This window comes from Dipodomys merriami, unplaced genomic scaffold (assembly GCF_024711535.1).
Source record: "Dipodomys merriami isolate MVZ:Mamm:240054 unplaced genomic scaffold, mDipMer1.0.p SCAF_2616, whole genome shotgun sequence".
Classification (NCBI taxonomy): domain Eukaryota; kingdom Metazoa; phylum Chordata; class Mammalia; order Rodentia; family Heteromyidae; genus Dipodomys; species Dipodomys merriami.
The window spans coordinates 21,581-40,445 of record NW_027204067.1 but is presented as its reverse complement, the minus strand read 5'-3'; the positions used below and the strand labels follow the sequence as shown (position 1 = coordinate 40,445).

Sequence of the window (18,865 nt, the reverse complement as noted above, 5' to 3'; positions counted from 1 at the left end):
GTGTGTTAGAGAGAGAGAATGGAAAAGAGAGAGAGAATGGAAAGAGAGAGAGAGAGAGAGAGAGAGAGAGAGAGAGAGAGAGAGAGAGAGAGAGAGAGAGAGAGAGAGAGAGGCTGAGGCTGTAATGGAATTATGTTTTGTTCTGAATGTATAGGGACATACTTCCAGCATGTTATTATCTTGAAAGTCAAGAGGACAGAGTAGGAATTGGTGGGAGGGATACAGCAAAAACTTCAGAGTTTTATGCTGTTGGCAAATGCCTACATTATGCCTCCCTTGCATGGCCTGCAGAGAGCCACAAAAGGGCTCGAGTGATAAACAAGATTGGGTTAATGAAATTTGTTCTAGTTGACCTCTGATGGACCAAGCAGAAGTGGGCAGTGTTTCCATGAAGATGGCAAATACTTGCATGGCTCACATTAATGAAAGAACAGCTGCAGATAGGGAGTGGTAGAAAGTAGGGTTCCTTCAGAAGCACATGTGCAAGACCCAAATCAAGCAGTGTTATTGGAATCATCACTGAAAATTAAGGACATTAGTATTTAAAATAGAAACATTGTATCTGCCTTTATTAAGTTACTGAAACTACTTCACTTAAAAATCAGATGACATTCCTATGGCAATGCTATTAAGAAGTACATGGAAACTCACTGAGAACATGAGCATATGTAAGTTTGTTTCTCTCTTAAGTATATTTAGCTTTTATGGATGGAACTGTGCTAACTCAGAGTGGCACTGTTTTAGGTTTTGTTTCTAATAAGATTACAAAAAAAAGTGATCTAGGAAGATCTATCTGCCTTAAGACTTTTAAATGTATTAAAAGGGTATGGGGAAATTTTGTCCCCCTGTCTCCCAGCCAGCATTTCTATGAACTTACAATATTTAGAGTTTCAGCATTGCTAAGGCTGGAGGGGTAGCTAAGTGGTACAGCTTTTGCTGGCTTAGGTCCTCAGTGCTACAAAAAGTGTTTCAGCCTCGTGAGTAGCTAGACTTACATGCATACACCACCACAGTCGAGATATGACTGATAATTCTAAAACCAAAGTGTTTATAAATCAGATATGGCTAATAATTCTAAAAACAAAATGTTTATACATCAGATACAGATTTCTTATACAATATTTAGTTATAATATGAAGGAAATAAACCAAGCTTTTACTTTTGTACCTGGAAACATCTCCAAGTTATTCACCCAGAGATTGCTTTAGCTGATAAAGTAGACATAAAATACCTTCTTCTTGTTGTTGTTTAGGAAAGTCTTCGTAGACATCGATTCTTGAATTCTTCTCCTTGGGAGAACACCACTGCCTTCTATGGAGTAAATCAGTTTTCTTATTTGTTCCCTGAAGAGTTTAAAGGTATGTTCTTATGGCACTCTGGAATGTTTGATTTCCTGCTTCTTGACATCTTTGCTGAGTTTTTGAATGATACTTTAATTTCAAATCTGGTAAATTAATAATAGTTCATATTTATTAAATACTTATGCATTATTTTTCATGTACTAAGTACTAACCATAAGAAAAATAAATTCCCAACACTTTGAAAGTAACTATTTAGAAACTAACATTTTACATACAAGGCTATGTAACTATAAGGGACAATTGTCTCTTGGCTTCTACAGTTTTGTGATACAGTTTCTATTCAGGACACTTACAGTTTTTTAGATTATGATGAAAGAAAGGATATTAAAGAACCAGGTGTGGCAGAACATGCCCAGCTACAAAACAGGTTGAGATGAGAAGATCAAAGTTCAAGGCTTAGACAACAAAGGAGATCCATACCAAAGAACAAGCAAGGCATAGAGGCTTATATCTGTAATCCTTTCTACTGGAGGTAGAGGTAGGAAGACTGCAGTAAGAGGCTGGCCCAAACACAAAGCAAAAAGACCTAGCATGTGGCTCAAGAGGCGAAGAACTTGCCCAGGAAGAATGAGCAAAGAAAGAGAAGGTAAGGAAGAAAATAAAGAAGGAGGGAAGAAGGGAGAGAGAGAAGGAAGGAAGAAAGAAGGAATGAAGGAAGGAAGGAAGGAAGGAAGGAAGGAAGGAAGGAAGTGAAGGAGGGAAGGAGGGAGGGAGAGATGGAAGGAATTATATACAGTTTTATTGTTGACCTGATTGTATCAAATGGGTCATTTTATGAGTTAGCTCCACCTTGTGGCAGGAATTCTGTTGAGTGGCCTTCAGTGAATATGTTCCATGTTGCAAAACAGCACAGGGGAAGATTAACCTGGCAGGTTTACCAAAGAGCTGCCTTTTCTGTTAGAAGATATGCTCCAGAAGGAGTTCCTAAGGGCCCTCCTTCTAATATACTCCCTGTTGTATCTTCCTTTCCTGTTTCCACTCAGCTATCTATTTAAGGAGCAAACCTGCCATGTTTCCCAGACAACCCACAGAAATGTACAAGCCCATCCTCAACGTGTCCTTGCCACTGAGATTTGATTGGAGAGACAAGCATGTTGTCACGCAAGTGAGAAGCCAGCAGATGGTGAGCTCACGTTTGATTTCTCTTAATCATCTAACATTGGATATTACCTTAGAGGTCAAGTGCTATCAAACATGTAATGAGACTCATCATTTTCTTCTAGGTAAAAAGCACACATCAGTCATGCAAAAATGATAATGAAGGGAGAATCTTTGAGGAATGAGATGCAGATGGCAAACCTAACTTTTATTCCTCGCCATCAATCTTCTTTGTTGTATTCACTCACTAATTGCAGTTGCCCCTAGCACACTAACTCAGGGATATGTCCCAGCAGCTGTACCACAGGTACTGAGATTCCTGTAGAATCACATGTGTTGAGCTGGAGAAGGGGAACACTTACTGTTACATAATTCAAAAAGTGAATGATTAAGCTGCATGCCTACATTTGCCAATAGTGTAGACAGGTATCCTCTGTTCTCTACTGTACCCCATACAGTTGCTCCATCAATAAAGCCACCCCTATTCTCACCTTGTGATTCTTAAAAGTACCTTCAGCCTGGACACAGGTGGCTCACACCTATAATCCTCAGGAAGCTGAGGTCTGAGGATTGTGGTTCAAAGCCAGCCCAGACAGTAAAGTCTGTGAGACTCATCTCCAGTTAAACACCAAAAATTTCAGAAGTGGGATTCAAGTGGTGAGCATTAGCCTTAAGCACAAAAGTCCATGGACAGTGCCCAGGTCCTCAGTTCAAGCTCCAAAATCAGCATACACACACCACAAAGTACATCCATGGCTGGGCAACCTAGATATTCAGGAGGCTGAGACTCTAAGGATTTTGGTCTGTTTTCAGATTTGCCTTTTTTAAGGATCTTGCTTCCTTTTCCCCTCTCTAAGGCCACTCCCTCTGTCTCTTCTATTCTTTTAGAATAAGTCTTTTTACCCTATTCTTATCTTTTAAATAGGAACCTGATTATAGATCCGCAATCAGCAATGACTCAGCAGTATTTGGGCAATACTATTCTTTCTTGGGACATATGCAGTGCATGTGTGATAGACACACTTAGTAGGTACACACTAGGTACACACTAGCATCATGGTCCATTGGTATACCAATCCATCAGTGGAAGTCAGTGTGCAATCTCCAGTAGAGAATCCACTTAGAGAAGTCATATGCTCAATGAACCAACTCTCTCCAAGTGTCATCAGTTGTTCAAATGTTACTAGTTCTGGATCATTAACTTTACCCTGTGTTACTTAGGCTAGTGACTTTACTGATTGAATCTTAAAAATAATTAGATGCCCTTGTTTCAAAGAGAATTTTGGTTTCATTTTTTTGCATTTCAGTTGGCAAAGTTAGACAATGGAGATGCATAGTTGGGTAGATTCCAGCTCTTGGAAACGTTGCTAGATTTCATCACTTGGCCTATTTAGAACCATTGGTCAGTTTGATGTAACACATTGTATACTAGTCACTATTACCCTCCTCAACTTTGTTCTCACACAGTGCGGAGGGTGCTGGGCCTTCAGTGTGGTGGGTGCCGTGGAGTCTGCACGTGCCATACAAGGGGAGCCTTTGGAAGTCCTCAGCGTGCAGCAGGTCCTCGATTGCTCCTATAAGGACGATGGCTGTGGAGGAGGCTCTCCACTCAATGCTTTGAGATGGCTAAACAAGGTGACTGCTTCTCAGCCCTTAATTCCTGGTCTCTTAGCTTCTTTATGTGAGTTCACAGTTCAGTTATTCTCACAAACTCCACTGTTTTCAACTTTAGAAAGTTAAATGGCCAAATTGGGAGGGAATTAGTTAGAAGGTTTCAGAAGGAATGGCTTCCAAGCATAGAGCTTCACCATAGAATAGCCAATGGTGAAGATTCTTATCTGGGATCTATTTTCTGAACAGACATGGTATCAGTATAAGTGGCCTAAGATGGGTACTGGTGGTGCTATCCATAATTCTAGCTGAGAATGAGAGATCAAAGTTCAAGATAAGTCTGGGCAGAAAGCTCACCAGACAAAGCCCCTTCTCAACCCATAACTGTATGCAATGGTGCACTCCTGCTATCTCAGACTACATAAGAGACTTAGATTAGGAGGATCTATGTATCAGGCCAGCCTAGGCAGAAAAGTCGACAAGATCTCATCTCTACAGAGGCAAGATAGAGTCGATGGTGTGTTACTGTACACCAGCTACCATGGAAGCCTAAAGTAGGCAGATCATGGAGCAGGCTTGCATCCTAGATTGCACTGATTATATTTTGTACATAACCAGTGAAAAATGGGGCTAGAAGTGTGGCTCACTGGCACTGTACCAGACAAGTGGAGGCCCTAAGTTCAAATGCCATGTATGAGTTAGCCATTGACTATATAGAGATCATTGTAGTAGCTAACACATAGGTAGAAATCCTGGGAAAGTCTGTGATGGTCACACCCTCAGGAGAAAGATGATCAATGGTCTTTTGCAGCGTAAGTCTAAGAAAGAAAGGCATAAGAAAAATTGTAGTCAAAGCAAGATACTAACTATAGTTGGCTAGGAAGTCTATTACAAGACTAAAGTCTTAATTTAACAACTCCTGCCCACATGACAGTGAGGGAAAACAGTTCTATTGAAATTTTAAACCAACTGACACTGAAGACATTGGAGCACTGTTTTCTTGTAGACTCAGGTGAAGCTAGTGGAAGACTCTGAATACCCATTTAAAGCTCAAAATGGCCTGTGCCGTTACTTCTCTTTGTCCCAGTCTGGAGTGTCAGTCAAAGACTATACTTCACATGACTTCAGGTAAATACCATATTCTCTTGTGTTGGTCTGTATACATTTCTAACTTATGATCTATTGGGATATGATACATGCTATTCTTTCATTTCCTCTTTCTATCTCTTTCTCTCTATTTCTTTTTCCACTTCTAGGGCTTATATTAAGCTCTCATTTGGTTTTCTTGCTCAGGACTGGTACTCTACCATTTGAACAACTCCTTCAGTCTATATTTTTGCTAATTAATTGGAGATAGAATGTGTACCAGCTAACTTCAAACTGTGATTCTCAGATCTTAGCTTCCTGAGAAGCTGGGATTACAGAGATGGGCCACCAGTACCTGACTGATGTTTCTTAAATGTGGCTTTTAAAAAATGGGTCTTTTCACTAGAAATAAGAAATTAAAATTAGGAATTTAAATCAACCTTAAAGCGTAATTTTATATTTATAAGCTCCCTTTTATCAAATTCAGATGCAATAGTACCGTCAACTTATTTCAGCCTTATGTTGAGTCCATCCAAAATCATATAGACTTTCTGGCCAAGAAGAAGTTTGGAGCATTCTCCAAACAGGCATCAGCTGTAAGAAAACCACAAACCAAGACTTTGAGTGAAAATTAGTTATGCATTGTGTAGGCAGGGTGGCATTTTGGGGATAGACACAAATTGTCAGGGGGAAAGGACTGGGTTAAAAATCAAAAAGAGGCCAAGGGTTTCTCCTATTCCTTCCTGTAATGTTTTCAGGATATCTGCTTTGACTTTGAGATCTTTGATCCATTTGGAGTTGATTCTGGTGCAGGGTGATATATAGGGATCTAACTTCAGTTTTCTACAGGCATTTAACCAATTTTACCAGCACCATTTACTGAAGAGGCTATCTTTCTTCCATTCTATTTTTTTAGCTCCCTTATCAAAGATTAGGTGGCTATAGGTCTATGGGTTCATTTCTGGGTTTTCAGTTCTATTCCATTGGTCCTCAGGTCTGTTCTTGTGTCAGTACCAAGCTGTTTTGATTACTATGGCTTTGTAGTAGAGTTTGAAATTTAATATTGATATTCCTCCAGCACTATTCTTTCTGTTAAGGATCATTTTTGCTTATCGGGGTCTTTTATTGTTCCATATGAATTTTTGGATTACTTCTTCTATTTCATTGAAGAATGAGTTTGGAATATTGATAGGTATCACATTGAATTTGTAGATATCCTTGGGAAGTATTGCCATTTTCACGATGTTGATCCTTCCAATCCAGGAGCATGGGAGGTTTTTCCACTTCCTAAATTCTGCTTTTATTTCCTTTTACAGGTTTTTAAAATTTTCATCATAGAGGTCCTTCACTTCTTTAGTTAAGTTAATTCCTAGGTATTTTATTTTTTATGAGGCTATTACAAAGGGAGTTGCTTTCCTGATTTCAGCTGTACTCTTCTCATTGTTGTATTACAGAAAAGCCATTGATTTTTGAGGGTTAATTTTATATCCTGCTACTTTGCCAAAGTCTCCGATCAACTCAAGTAATTTGGGAGTGGAGTCTGTGGGATTCTTTAAATACAAGATCATGTCCTCTACAAAGAGGGAGAGTTTTAGTTCATCTTTCCCTATTTGGATCCCCTTTATGTTTGCATCTTGTCTTAATGCTGTAGCTAGGCATTCTTATACTAAATTGAAGATAAGTGTAGAGTGTGGAAATCCTTGTCTTGTTCCTGAGTTTAGAGAAAATGGTTTTAGTGTTCTCCTCCAAGTATAATGCTGGCTGTAGGTTTGTCATATACAGCCTTTATTTTATTGAGGAATGTTCCATGGATTCCTAGTGTTTCCAGAGCCTTCATCATAAAGTGTTGTTGGATCTTGCCAAATTCTTTTTCTGCATCTGTTGAGATAACCATGTGGTTCTTATCCTTGCTCTTGTTGATTTGATGAGTTATATTAATTGATTTGCATATATTGAGCCAACTTTGCATCTCTGAAATGAACCTTATTTAATCATAGTGTATGATGTTTTTTATGAATTGTTGAAGTGGATTGCCCAAAATTTTGTTGAGAAGTTTTGCATTGATGTTCATCATAGAAATGGTTCTATAGTTCTTTTTCTTTGATGAGTCTCTGCCTGGTTTTGGGATGAGGGTTACAATGGCTTCATAGAAAGTGAGGTAATGAATTTTCTCTTTCAATTTCATTGAAAATTTGGAGGAATATTGCTGTGAACTCTGCTTTGAAGGCCTTGTAGAACTCTGCTGTAAATCCATCGTTCCTGTGCTTTTCTTTTATGGGAGGTCTCTTATTGCTGTTTCTATTTCGATGCTTGATATGGGTCTGTTAAGTTGGTTTAACTCATCCTGGTTTAGTTTTTGCTAGAAAATCGTCCATTTCTTGAGATTCTCAAACTTATTAGCATAAAAGTTTGAGAAGTATTCCCTTATAATGTTCTGAATCTTGGTTGTTTCTGTGGTGATGTTTCCATTCTCATCTCTGAGTTTGTTTTTTGAGTGTGTTCTGTTCTTTTTCTGATGAGATTTGCTAAGAGTGTGTCAATTTTGTTAATTTTTTTGAAGAACCATCTCTTTCTTTTGTTGATTCTTTCTATGATTTTATTGGATTCTAATTCATTTAATTCTGATTTAATTTTAATTATTTCTTTCCATCTACTGGATTGGGGTTTAATTTGCTGCTCTTTTTCAAGGGGGTTCAGATGTCTCATTAAATTGTTGGTTTCAGATCTCTCCAATTTGTTGATGTAGGAACTCAGAGCTATGAAATTGCCTCTGAGTACGGCCTTTGCTCTGTCTTAGAGGAGCTGGTAATTTGTGTATTCATTTTTGTTGGATATCATGCTGAAATTTTATCAATAGAGACCCAGAAACACAACAAATCAAAGAAAGGTTGGACAAATGGGATTGCATGAAATTGCAGAGCTTCTGCATGGCAAAGGACATAGCTAGCAAGATCAATAGAAAGCCCACAGACTGGGAGAAGATGTTCACTAGCCATACAATGGATAAGGGTCTCATAACTAAAATGTACTTGGAACTCAAAAAAAATTAAATCCCCCAACAACAAATCCTCAAAACAACTGCCTGATAAACAAGTGGGCTAAAGACTTAAAGAGAAACTTCTCTGAAGAAGAAATAAGAATGGCCAATATACATGAAGAACTGCTCAGCCTCTCTAGCCATAAAAGAAATGCAAAGCAAAACAACATTGAGATTCCACCTTACCCTAGTTAGAATGGCTATAAACAAGAAATCTAATAACAACAGATGCTTCAGGGCATGTGGCCAGAAGGAAACCCTACTGCATTGCTGGTGAGAGTGTAAACTTGTTCAACCACTCTCCATAGAGCTCCCCTATGACCCAGCAGTCCTACTTCTGGGCATTTACCCAAATGATCACAAACAAGACCATACTAAAGCTACCAGCACAACTATATTTATTGCAGCATTATTTACCATAGCTAAGATATAGAACCAACCCAGATGCCCCTCAGTAGATGAATGGATCAAGAAAATGTGATACACACACACACACACACACACACACACACACACACACACACACACACACACACACACACACACACACACACAAACACAATGGAATTCTATGCCTCCATCAGAAAGAATGACATTGCCCCAGTTGTTAGGAAATGGAAAGACTTGGAAAAAATTATATTAAGTGAAGTAAGCCAGGCCCAAAGAAACATAGGTCCTATGGTTTCCCTTATTTGCAATAACTAGTATATATCTGGTACAAGCAGAAAAGGTAAAAAAAAACTATGTACATATGACCAGATAAGATGATAAGCAAAATGAACCCCAAGATAGGGACACAAGTGTTTTTTTTTTCTTTCTTGCTGTTGTTCCTAACATATTTATAATTTTCCAATGTGATTTGTTTTTCTTTGTATGTTCTGCCCCTACAGTATAACTCCTGTTTTGACTGTTTTTGTTTCCAGTGTCCTGCATCTGGTATATACACTTCTCACCTTGGGGAGGGGAAGGGAAAAAACAAAATGCTTAAATAGGGATACAGGTTGACCCATTATAACAATGAGATATACAAGACACTATGTTGAAAAAGAACTTTACAAATTAGGTTGGGAGAAGGGAATGGGGAAAGGGCGAAGCATAGTTTTGGAAGTGTAAGGGAAGGGAGAGTAGGGGAAAAACAAAGGAGGTAACAATGCTTGATAGGAAATGTACTCATTACCTTGCTCATGTAACTGTATTTTTACAATAAAAATGTATTTAAAAAATTAAAATAATTTTTTAAAATGAAAAAATCCAAAGGAGGTACCTTTTCATAGGTTAATATGCCTTTAAATATGCTTTAAAAGTGTACACGAAACAAAAAGCTTAGGGACGGTACCCAAGAATCATTGTAACCTAGTGAACAAGTGCAAAATAGGTGTCTGGGGGTGATAAAGTCCAAAGAAAACTCTACCCACTCATAGCTTCATCAAATAAATACGATGGAGAATTTACACAACTTTTTGAAGCAGAGAAAATGGATATGAATAAGGAAACAGAATGCCAGTGACTTTCCAAGCCTGAACATATGAGAATATCTTTACCCAGATGGTAGCAGTACAGAGCAGCATAAGGGAGCCACGAAGGAAATTAGATCCTTGGATGAAATAGAGTTCTTAAATGAGCATGTGTGCCTGGGACTGGCAGGTTGTCAAGCCAGGTTCCTTTTGCTGACAGGGTCTGGGAAACCTAGAAACCTCACATCAAAGAGTTGTGATCTCTGGCTGCCAGGCAATGAGGGGTTTACATAGTATGTGTAGCAGCCTCAGAAACCTTGTTAATGCTCCTTTGGGGATAAAGGTAATGTGTTTCCTAAAATGAGGACTTGAGAAAATGCACCTTGCTCCTTAATGTGGGGTGTGCACAGAAGGAAACGTACTTCCATAATATCATTAAAAGGAATTCAGGCCAGTGCTAATGGCTCATGCTTCTAATCATAGCTACTCAGGAAGCTGAGATCTAAAGATCACCATTTGAAGCCAGATCTGGCAGGAAAGTCCATGAGATTCTCATCTCCAGTAAATTACCAAAAAAATCTAGAAGTGGAACTTTGACTCAAATGATACATTGCTGGCCTTGGACAAAAAGCTTAGGGACAGTACCCAAGGCCCTGAGTTCCAGCCCCAGGTCCAGCCCCAAACAACAACAACAACAACAACAACAACAACAAATACCTCAGGGACTGCAAGCCAAGTTCTGCATTCAAGCCCCCAAGACTGACGTGAGTACACACGCACACACATGTGCACACACACACAATTCTATCTTTTGCTCCTCTGAAATTCACTTTTTTTTTTTACTCATTTAAATCTGACATTTTAGAGAGAGGCTCACTAAACTTTTTGCCTGGATTGACCTCAAATCTCAGTTCTCTCTTTTCTGCCTTGTTTTAATTGGATGGAAAAAAAAAACTATGCTATAGTAAACATAGAGATTGTCATATGTGTCCCATTTACATTACAACATGTTCAGATAATTTAAAGACAATAACATATACATCATATACCAAGATCTGTGCTGCACAAAATTTCTCTTCAACGATTTAAAAATGAAGAAAGAATTTTTATTAAGAGGTTAGAATAGAATTCATCCCAGACATGCTGTATAACTTACAGGTTATGAAACTCAATAGTATTAGGCTGTGTTGATTCAGCAAGGTAGAAACAATGACTATAATGTATAAATGCAATTTGAATCTGGGTTTGGGGAAATTTAAAGCTTGGTTTCTTTCATTATACCTTTGAAAAATTTTATTATAATTTTGTTTGTATTGGAATTATCTGAAAGAATTTTCACTTCTAGAGCAAATATTAGAAATGCCTGCTTGTGATGTCCAAAACACAAATTTTAGCTGAATAGTTCACATGAATAAATTCTAGAAATTGCTGCCTGGCTTGTGTGTCATAAAGTGCATGGTTTATGAACTCAGGGTTTTCCTCATGTGTAGTCAGAATCTCCTTACTATAAACTGGTCCCAAGCTGGACACCGAGAAGATTATTTACTCTGTCTGCTAAGCCACCACACTCACTGCAGTAATAAACCACACCATGCTACTAATGGCCTGAACTATCACTACCTTGGTTCTGCATCTTCCACCCACGAAGCTGTCCTTTGAACTGTGTACATGATGGTTTTATCACATACTTTTGTGATCCATGGAGGCCAAATGGTGAGTATGTTCTCCATCACAATTGTGAAAGTCGTAACTGTTTGCCATTCTGGCCATGTAGCACCCAGTTTCCCAGGCAACTTAATAGTTCTTCAGTTTTTATTGCTTTATTTATTTTGACATATTGTCTAGTATATCATTTCCAGTGTGCAGTTTCTGTATTGGAAATTCATTAACCTAAGTTGCTTAGGCTCTCAGTTCTCACATAGTGTGATGACAAAGAATTTCTGAATATCGAATCTTTACACTGTTGTTATCCAAGCAATTACTATGTTATTTTAACCTGAATACTTTGCCAGCCAACTATTATAAACTCTTTTTTTCCATCTTTCTTTAAGCCAGACTGGGACAGGTAACTCTCCCCTGGCCAGGGAGATCTTTACATGCAGAAGTACATATCATTTCTTAGGATTCTTCTCAACAGAGATGTAGCACCTCATTGCCTTTCCCCTTCCTGCTGTCAAAAACATATGTTAAATGGTGGGAGATCTATCAGCAGGTGTAGGCCGAGAAGATAGTGAGTATGAAGGCTGAGTTCTGTTATCTTGGGGCCTCAGACCGTACTAAAATGTCCTTGTTCAAGTCATCTCTTACCCTCTGTTGTTTAGGTCATTTGTAATTTTAACCAAACGTATCCCTAACAATATGCAGATTTGCAAGACTATTTTGATTATTACCTTGCCCATGTTATGCTTTTCTGTCTTGGTAGTGAGCAGGAAGATGAGATGGCAAGAGCACTTTTGACCTTTGGTCCTTTGGTTGTGGTGGTAGATGCGGTGAGTTGGCAAGATTACCTGGGAGGCATAATACAGCACCACTGCTCTAGTGGAGAAGCAAACCATGCTGTCCTCGTAACTGGGTTTGATAAAACAGGTGAGTGATTACAACACACTATCCAGGTTGAACTCTGCCAAAAAGGCCAACCTGTAGAGCAATACAGTTTGGTGTGTAATGCCTAAGAACTGACTTGTAGGTGACCTCTCAGATGTAAATATTCTATGTACTACCACTTATCAATTGTTGATGTCTTTTTTTGGTTTATGGAGAGCTGAAGGTTTGTCCTAGTGTAATACACATACAAAGCTAGTGGTCTGTCACTGATCTATCTTCCCAGCCTGATTCCGATATATTATTAACTTAAATAATACAAAAAAGAAAAAAAACTAACCAACCTTTTAGAGGTTGGAATCATGGTTTAGGTGGTAGGGCACCTGCCAGTGAGCAAAAGCCTCAAGTTTGAGTCCCAGTCTTGGACTAAGGAAAAAAAATAATGCAGTTGTTATTTGGAATATTTGGAATCAATGTTGGGAAAAGATAACTATTTCCTGATTTGTCACACATCTCTAATACTCCTTCCCCCACCTAATTTACTAGAATTAGACATGTATTCTAATGAGTATATACTAAATACAACTGTTAATTATGAAGCTTGTTTACTTACACTTATATAACATAATTTATGCAATATATATGTAAATGTATTACACTTAATATCTTTTTCAGAACTAGTAGATTTATTTGGACTCTGCCAACTTTATATGAAATTCATGCATTCCTACCAAGTAGAAGTTATTAACACTTTCTGTTTTTAGGAAGAATTCCATACTGGATAGTTCGGAACTCCTGGGGGCGTTCCTGGGGAGTAGATGGCTATGCACATGTGAAAATGGGCAGTAATATTTGTGGTAAGTCATAGATTTGTTTTGCAAACTTCTGGCTAAGTATCAATTAATATTCTTTGGGAATATTAAAATTGTAAATATTTCTAATTTAGAAAATGCTGTCAGCAAACTCAGAGTACTTTGTACTAATAAGTTAATCTTCACCCTGTTGAAAATTTTAAAAAGAGGCACTGTTGAACATATTCACATTGTTTCTTTTGTGCTGGTCCTAGAGCTTGAACTCAGAATGGTATAGGCACTGTCCCTGAGTGTTTTTACTCAAGGGCAAGACTGCTGCTTGAGTCACAGCTCCACTTCTAGGTTTTTGGTAGTTTATTGAAGGTAAGAGTCTCATTGGACTTTCCTGCCGTGGCTGACTTCATACTATAATCCTCAAATCTCAGCTTCATGAAAAGATTAAGATTATAGGCATTAGCCACCAGTGCTCAGCCACGTTCACATTGTGAAGTAGAAAACTTAAATATGTCATTCACTTGTTTTTCAAAACATTACCCCAAACAATTCATTACTGAAGTTAACTACTTCAGAGATCAGATGAACACTCAAGTTGCTGAGCCACTCCAGAAATATCTTTCTGTTCTAAATTCACTTTTACATTGTGATTTTTTCCTGATTTGTGCATTTTAATTCCTGCTTAATGATCATATGTCTTCAGAGAAGCACTCAATGTTGGGCACCTAGCATATGCAAAGCTCTGGGTTTCATCCCTAGCCCTGCAAAAGAAGAAAACCAAAGTGAAAGAAAAAAATATGGTTCCATTTTCTTTCTTTGAAAACAGAAAAAGCTAAGTATCATTCTTGATTCTGACTTAATTTCATCCTTATCAAATATACAATTCTAGCAAAATGCCCACTGATATTTAGAGAATTAGCCATGTACTATATACAAACTTAAAAATTATCAACTACAAACTGAATAAAAAAGCTGAAGCACTCTAAGATCTATGCTGAACCTGTATCCAAAAATATATTCTAAGTCTTGAATTTCAGGCCAGTATGGAAAATCAGCATACTCTCTAAAATCAAGCTATCTAAATTTCAGATAGAAAGCAACTTTGAATTTTTCATTGCAGTGAGTTCTATCATATAAAGGATACAAGTGTTTAAAATTGGTAGAACTTTCCAGATGGTGAGACTAAAATAAAATTAGGGGAAAAGTTATCAGTCAGTGTTTTGATTCAATCTAATGATTACTCTCTGAACATTCCATAAAATAGAACCCAGGAATGTTAGTAAATAACCTCAGCTCTTCCTCCAATGAAGGTTCTTATACGTTATTTACTGGGGATAGTTCATGTCCCTAAAGTCTGCCTGCCAAAGCTGAGGGCAAGCCAGGCTTGTACTTGTCCTAATTGCCTGGTACTTCCTGTGTATGAAACTGGAAGGTAAATTGCTGTTGCCCCTCACTGGCCTAATTGTCCTAATGGGAAGTGAATGGTTGGATTTGTGCTGAGGGGGAGCTGTTTTCAAAGCTCTAGCAGGATAATGGTGAGATTACAGTTCAAACATTGATTTATAATGATGGCAACAATGCTGATGCTTTACCCCCAGCCCTACAGCTGCCTAGGATGACTTGAGATAAAGTCTCCCACTAGCTTTCCCAGTGCAACTATCCAACGATCTGGCTGCATCATCAGTGATCATCAGTGGCCTAAATTCTTCCCACCAGTGTATCCTGAAAATTATATTACTCTATGAACAGTGGCATCATGTAGCTACTGTTCCACATCCTCTAGAGAATTCAAAGCTGGGGATCACTACAAGAAAATTCAGACTTACTTACTGCTACTTACTGCTTTGGGTATGGTGTTGAGCTTCAGGCTAAGAAAGGACAGGACACATGAAATTTATTGAAATTTTATTCAAGTTCAAATTATAGAGTTTACAACCTGAAATTTTGTTTATAGTTAACCTGACCAGCTATTTTATTTCCGCTAAGAAATACATAGCAATGAAATAAATTGGTCTCAGATGCATTCATCTTTTAGGTTCACTAATATTTGGTTGTAAAATTTTAGTGTCTTGATATAAAATATTAAGCATATCATTATTTTTGTGTGTGGACTGCTGTTAGGGCTTTAACTCAAGGTCTTGAGCTCTCCTTGGAATTTTTTTTTTATTCAAGGCTGGCACTCTACCAATTGACCTACATCTTCACTTCTGTATTTTTGCTAGTTAATTGAAAGTAACTTTCTCACTCAGATTGGCTTTGAACTGATATCAGCCTATTGAATAGCTAAGATTACAGGCATGAGCCACCATTGCTCAGGTTTTGAGTTTTTTTTCCCCTCTGGTAGCACTAACCATTACCTTATTTTTTAGTAGACAACAGCTGATTCCAAACCTAAATAAAAAATAACTTTACTTTTCTGCTTGAAGACAGATGAAGAGCAAATATAAAGTACTAATATTTGTTTGTTTGTTTTTATCTTAGGTATCGCGGATTCTGTGTCTGCTGTATCTGTGTGATCCACTGGAAATATCAAGAGACAGCTGAGAAAGAAAAGTTTACACAAGGCAAGAAGGGTCATTCACTGCTTCATTCTAAATATTGCTCCACTACAAGCTTCAGCAACAACCTACACAAGCTTCTTAGATCTAGTAGTATTTACCTATGTGGCATGTGTCCCCTTTATGTAGACTTTCAGAGGAACTCCAGCCCCTCAGCTTACAGGGAAACCTGTGAAACATGTCCTACTCTGGGACAAAATTTAGATTGGGACCAGTTTTAAGGACCTCCAACTTGAAGAAGCTATTTAAGTGTTCATTGAAAGCCTTTTTAAAATACTTTTTAAAATTGTAAATGAAGAAGCTATTTTTATGTTTTTGTCATATTCTGTTCTAGTTTCTTTCTTTCTTTTTTTTTTAATTTTTTTGGGTCTAGTTGTGGGGCCTGAACTCTGGGCCTGGGTGCTGTCCCTCAGCTCTTCAGCTCAAGGCTAGCACTCTACCACTTGAGCCACAGCGCCACTTCTGGCTTTTTTTATTTTTGCTTATGTGGTGCTGAGGAATCAAACCCAGGGCCTCATGCCTGCAAGGCAAGCGCTCTACCACTGAGCCACCTTCCCAGCCCCTCTCATTTCTTTCTTTCTTTGATTTTTTTATTTCCTTTTTATTTGATCAGCTGGAATCAGAGGTTATAAGACTTTCTTTTCTTTTCTTTCTTTTTTTTGGGGGGGTCCAGTCGTGGGGCCTGAACTCTGGGCCTAGGTGCTGTCCCTCAGCTCTTCAGCTCAAGGCTAGCACTCTACCACTTGAGCCACAGCACCACTTCCGGCTTTTTATTTTTCTGCTTATGTGGTGCCGAGGAATCGAACCCAGGGCCTCATGCATGCAAGGCAAGCGCTCTACCACTGAGCTACCTTCCCAGCCCCAAGACTTTCTTTTCATGTAAGATATAATCACTAGACTAAAATTAGAATGGCCCAACCTAATGGAATAGATGCCTTTCAGCAGCAGCCTTCTGATGGAAGAACATACATATTTGACGGACTAGCTGCTTTACTTGGTCATATGGAGCTTACCTTTGAATAGTAAAGAAAACAAAAGGACAAAGGGATGAATTTCTTCTGAAAATCAAAGACCACATCTGTTCCATACCTATCATCCAAGCTCTTCAGGATGTATCATTAGGAGGTTTCAGTGCTAGGCCAGTCTGGGTAAAAGAGAAACACTAGCTGAAAAGTAAAGCCAAATGGACTAGGGGTGTGGCTCAAGTGCCTGCTGAGTAAGTGCAAGGTCCTGAGTACAAATCCAACTACCTCCAAAATAAAGATCAGTATGACAGGTGTGAGATAAGAAACTTCAAGCTGTATTGCCTGAGGGAAAATCACTGTTGAGAAAATTTCATTTCAGTATGACTCTCAGATTTTACTCTTTGCTCTGTAGCAAAGAAGAAAATATTTTTTCTAGATGTTTTTTCTCTCTCCCTCTCTTATGCTTCACTGTTTGATACCCTAATTGCCCTAGGAGTATGGCTTTGTGCCTAAAGACTTCTCTAACATTCTTGACACTGTCAGCATTCTGCCACTCTCTGTACTCTTTTATCTCTAGGTGTCTATAATATTTGAATCTCACTGTCTTCCTAGAATTCTACATACTACTCCTTTAACACCATACCTTAAGCTAGTGTATCAGCTCAGATGTGATTGTCCTAGGTTCTTTTTTTTTTAATTTCCCTTTGGCTTTCTCTTGGTTCCTTGTTCTTCACACTTTATGCTCATTCTTATTTTGCTAATTCTAGGAATGACTACACATGCTGTGCCATTGATATACATCTAATTGCATCCTGGACAGGGATCCTAACACTGTGAGCTCAGAATGAACAGTACGGTCCCATCCTGTGAGGAGCCCACAGACCACTTCTTGAGTGGCAGTGTAAGAAACTCAGAAGAAAGGAGCTGGCCTTCTGACTAAACACAAAGGCAACTGTATCAAAAGAGTTACTGTGGTAAACATTTTCTCAGATTCATCACTGCTTCTAAAAAGTAGAAAACTGTGACTAAAATAAAACTTTAAAATAGCAGCATCAACCACTAAAGAAAGAATCTAGGACAATGTTGCTCTTATTTTTTGTGGTTTCTTCATTTCCTTTATTGGAATAACATTTGATAATACTTTTTTACAACAACAAGAAGCAATCCTAAAAGAAGATACAAAGATGTTTAGGGGGGGCTTGGAATGTGCCTTAGTGGTAGAGTGCTTGCCTAGCATGCAAGAAGCCCTGGGTTTGATTCCTCAGTACCACATAAATAGAAAAAGTCAGAACTAGTGCTATGGCACAAGTGATAGAGCGCTAGCCTTGAGCAAAAGAAGCTCAGGGACAGTGCTCAGCCTCTGAGTTCAAGCCCCAAAACTGGCCAAAAAATGTTTAGGAAAGCCAAATATTGATATTTTACTAATAAATATTGTAATCATTTAAACAGGCTAGAAAAGTCCTGGTTCTAGTTTGTGTTACTGGTGTTCCATATGATATAAACACTGTTCAAATTATTTTTCAAATGCTGAAGGAGTTTTAAAATTTCACCATGATTAATATTTCTAAGGGTTCTAGATTTTGTAAACATTTATAATAAACAAGGTATTTATGGCTTTGAACTACCTGGGTAGCTTAAATTGTATTGTCATGGTGCCTTAACATTTGTGGAAAATAGTGGTGGTTCATTTTCAAGACATGGCATTCAGCCCCATGTAAAAGGTTTCTTAGACAATGACTTTACAGCTTGCTGGTGTGAGAGCCAGAAAGTCTACACACTTGAAATTTCCCAACCTAACAGAGTAGGCAAAACATTAGAAAGGGGGTGCAACTAGCAGAAGAAAGGGTTGACCACAAGAACATGAAGTAAAATGTATACATGCCAGAAAGTGCATACCCACGAAAGCCCTTCCCCCACAAGAGAACAAAGCATTGGTGGAAATAAGACCCTCTTCTATAATTCAACTAACCACAAAGATGCATATTTTATTTTATTTATTTATGTTTTAAAAAGACACATATTTTAAATTACTCAATAGAAAAATAACAAAACTCCAGGGAACATTGTACATCCCATAGTGCTTAACCAATTAGGAGTGTAGACGGGATTTGCCCATTAGGGAATAAATTGCTTATTCCAACTCTTCTGAATGTGCCTGCTCATTAGACACCCAATTGTGCAAGACTGTCATACTATCTGTTTGTGCAGACTGCTTGTCCCCAAGTACATATATCCAAGTATTGTTTTCCTAGACACTTGATCTTATGTTCTCCCAAATTCTACTCATCATCCTCAATCACTCCTCAACGTTCCTTCATTCCCTAGGGTGGGTGTCTGTTTTTGTCAAC

At 38.2% G+C, this 18,865-nt stretch overlaps 1 protein-coding gene across 1 annotated transcript; it reads left to right on the top strand.

Annotated features, from left to right (window-relative positions):
- Positions 1-1,252: 1,252 nt before the first annotated feature.
- On the top strand, positions 1,253-18,624 carry LOC138837104 (cathepsin O-like; the record flags this gene model as incomplete). The annotated part of the gene is made up of 8 exons (XM_070035892.1): positions 1,253-1,358; positions 2,345-2,484; positions 3,927-4,094; positions 5,077-5,198; positions 12,070-12,233; positions 12,953-13,045; positions 15,476-15,558; positions 17,285-18,624. Coding segments are annotated over 7 exons (828 nt in total), but the record flags the coding sequence as incomplete, so codon positions are not given.
- Positions 18,625-18,865: the final 241 nt, after the last annotated feature.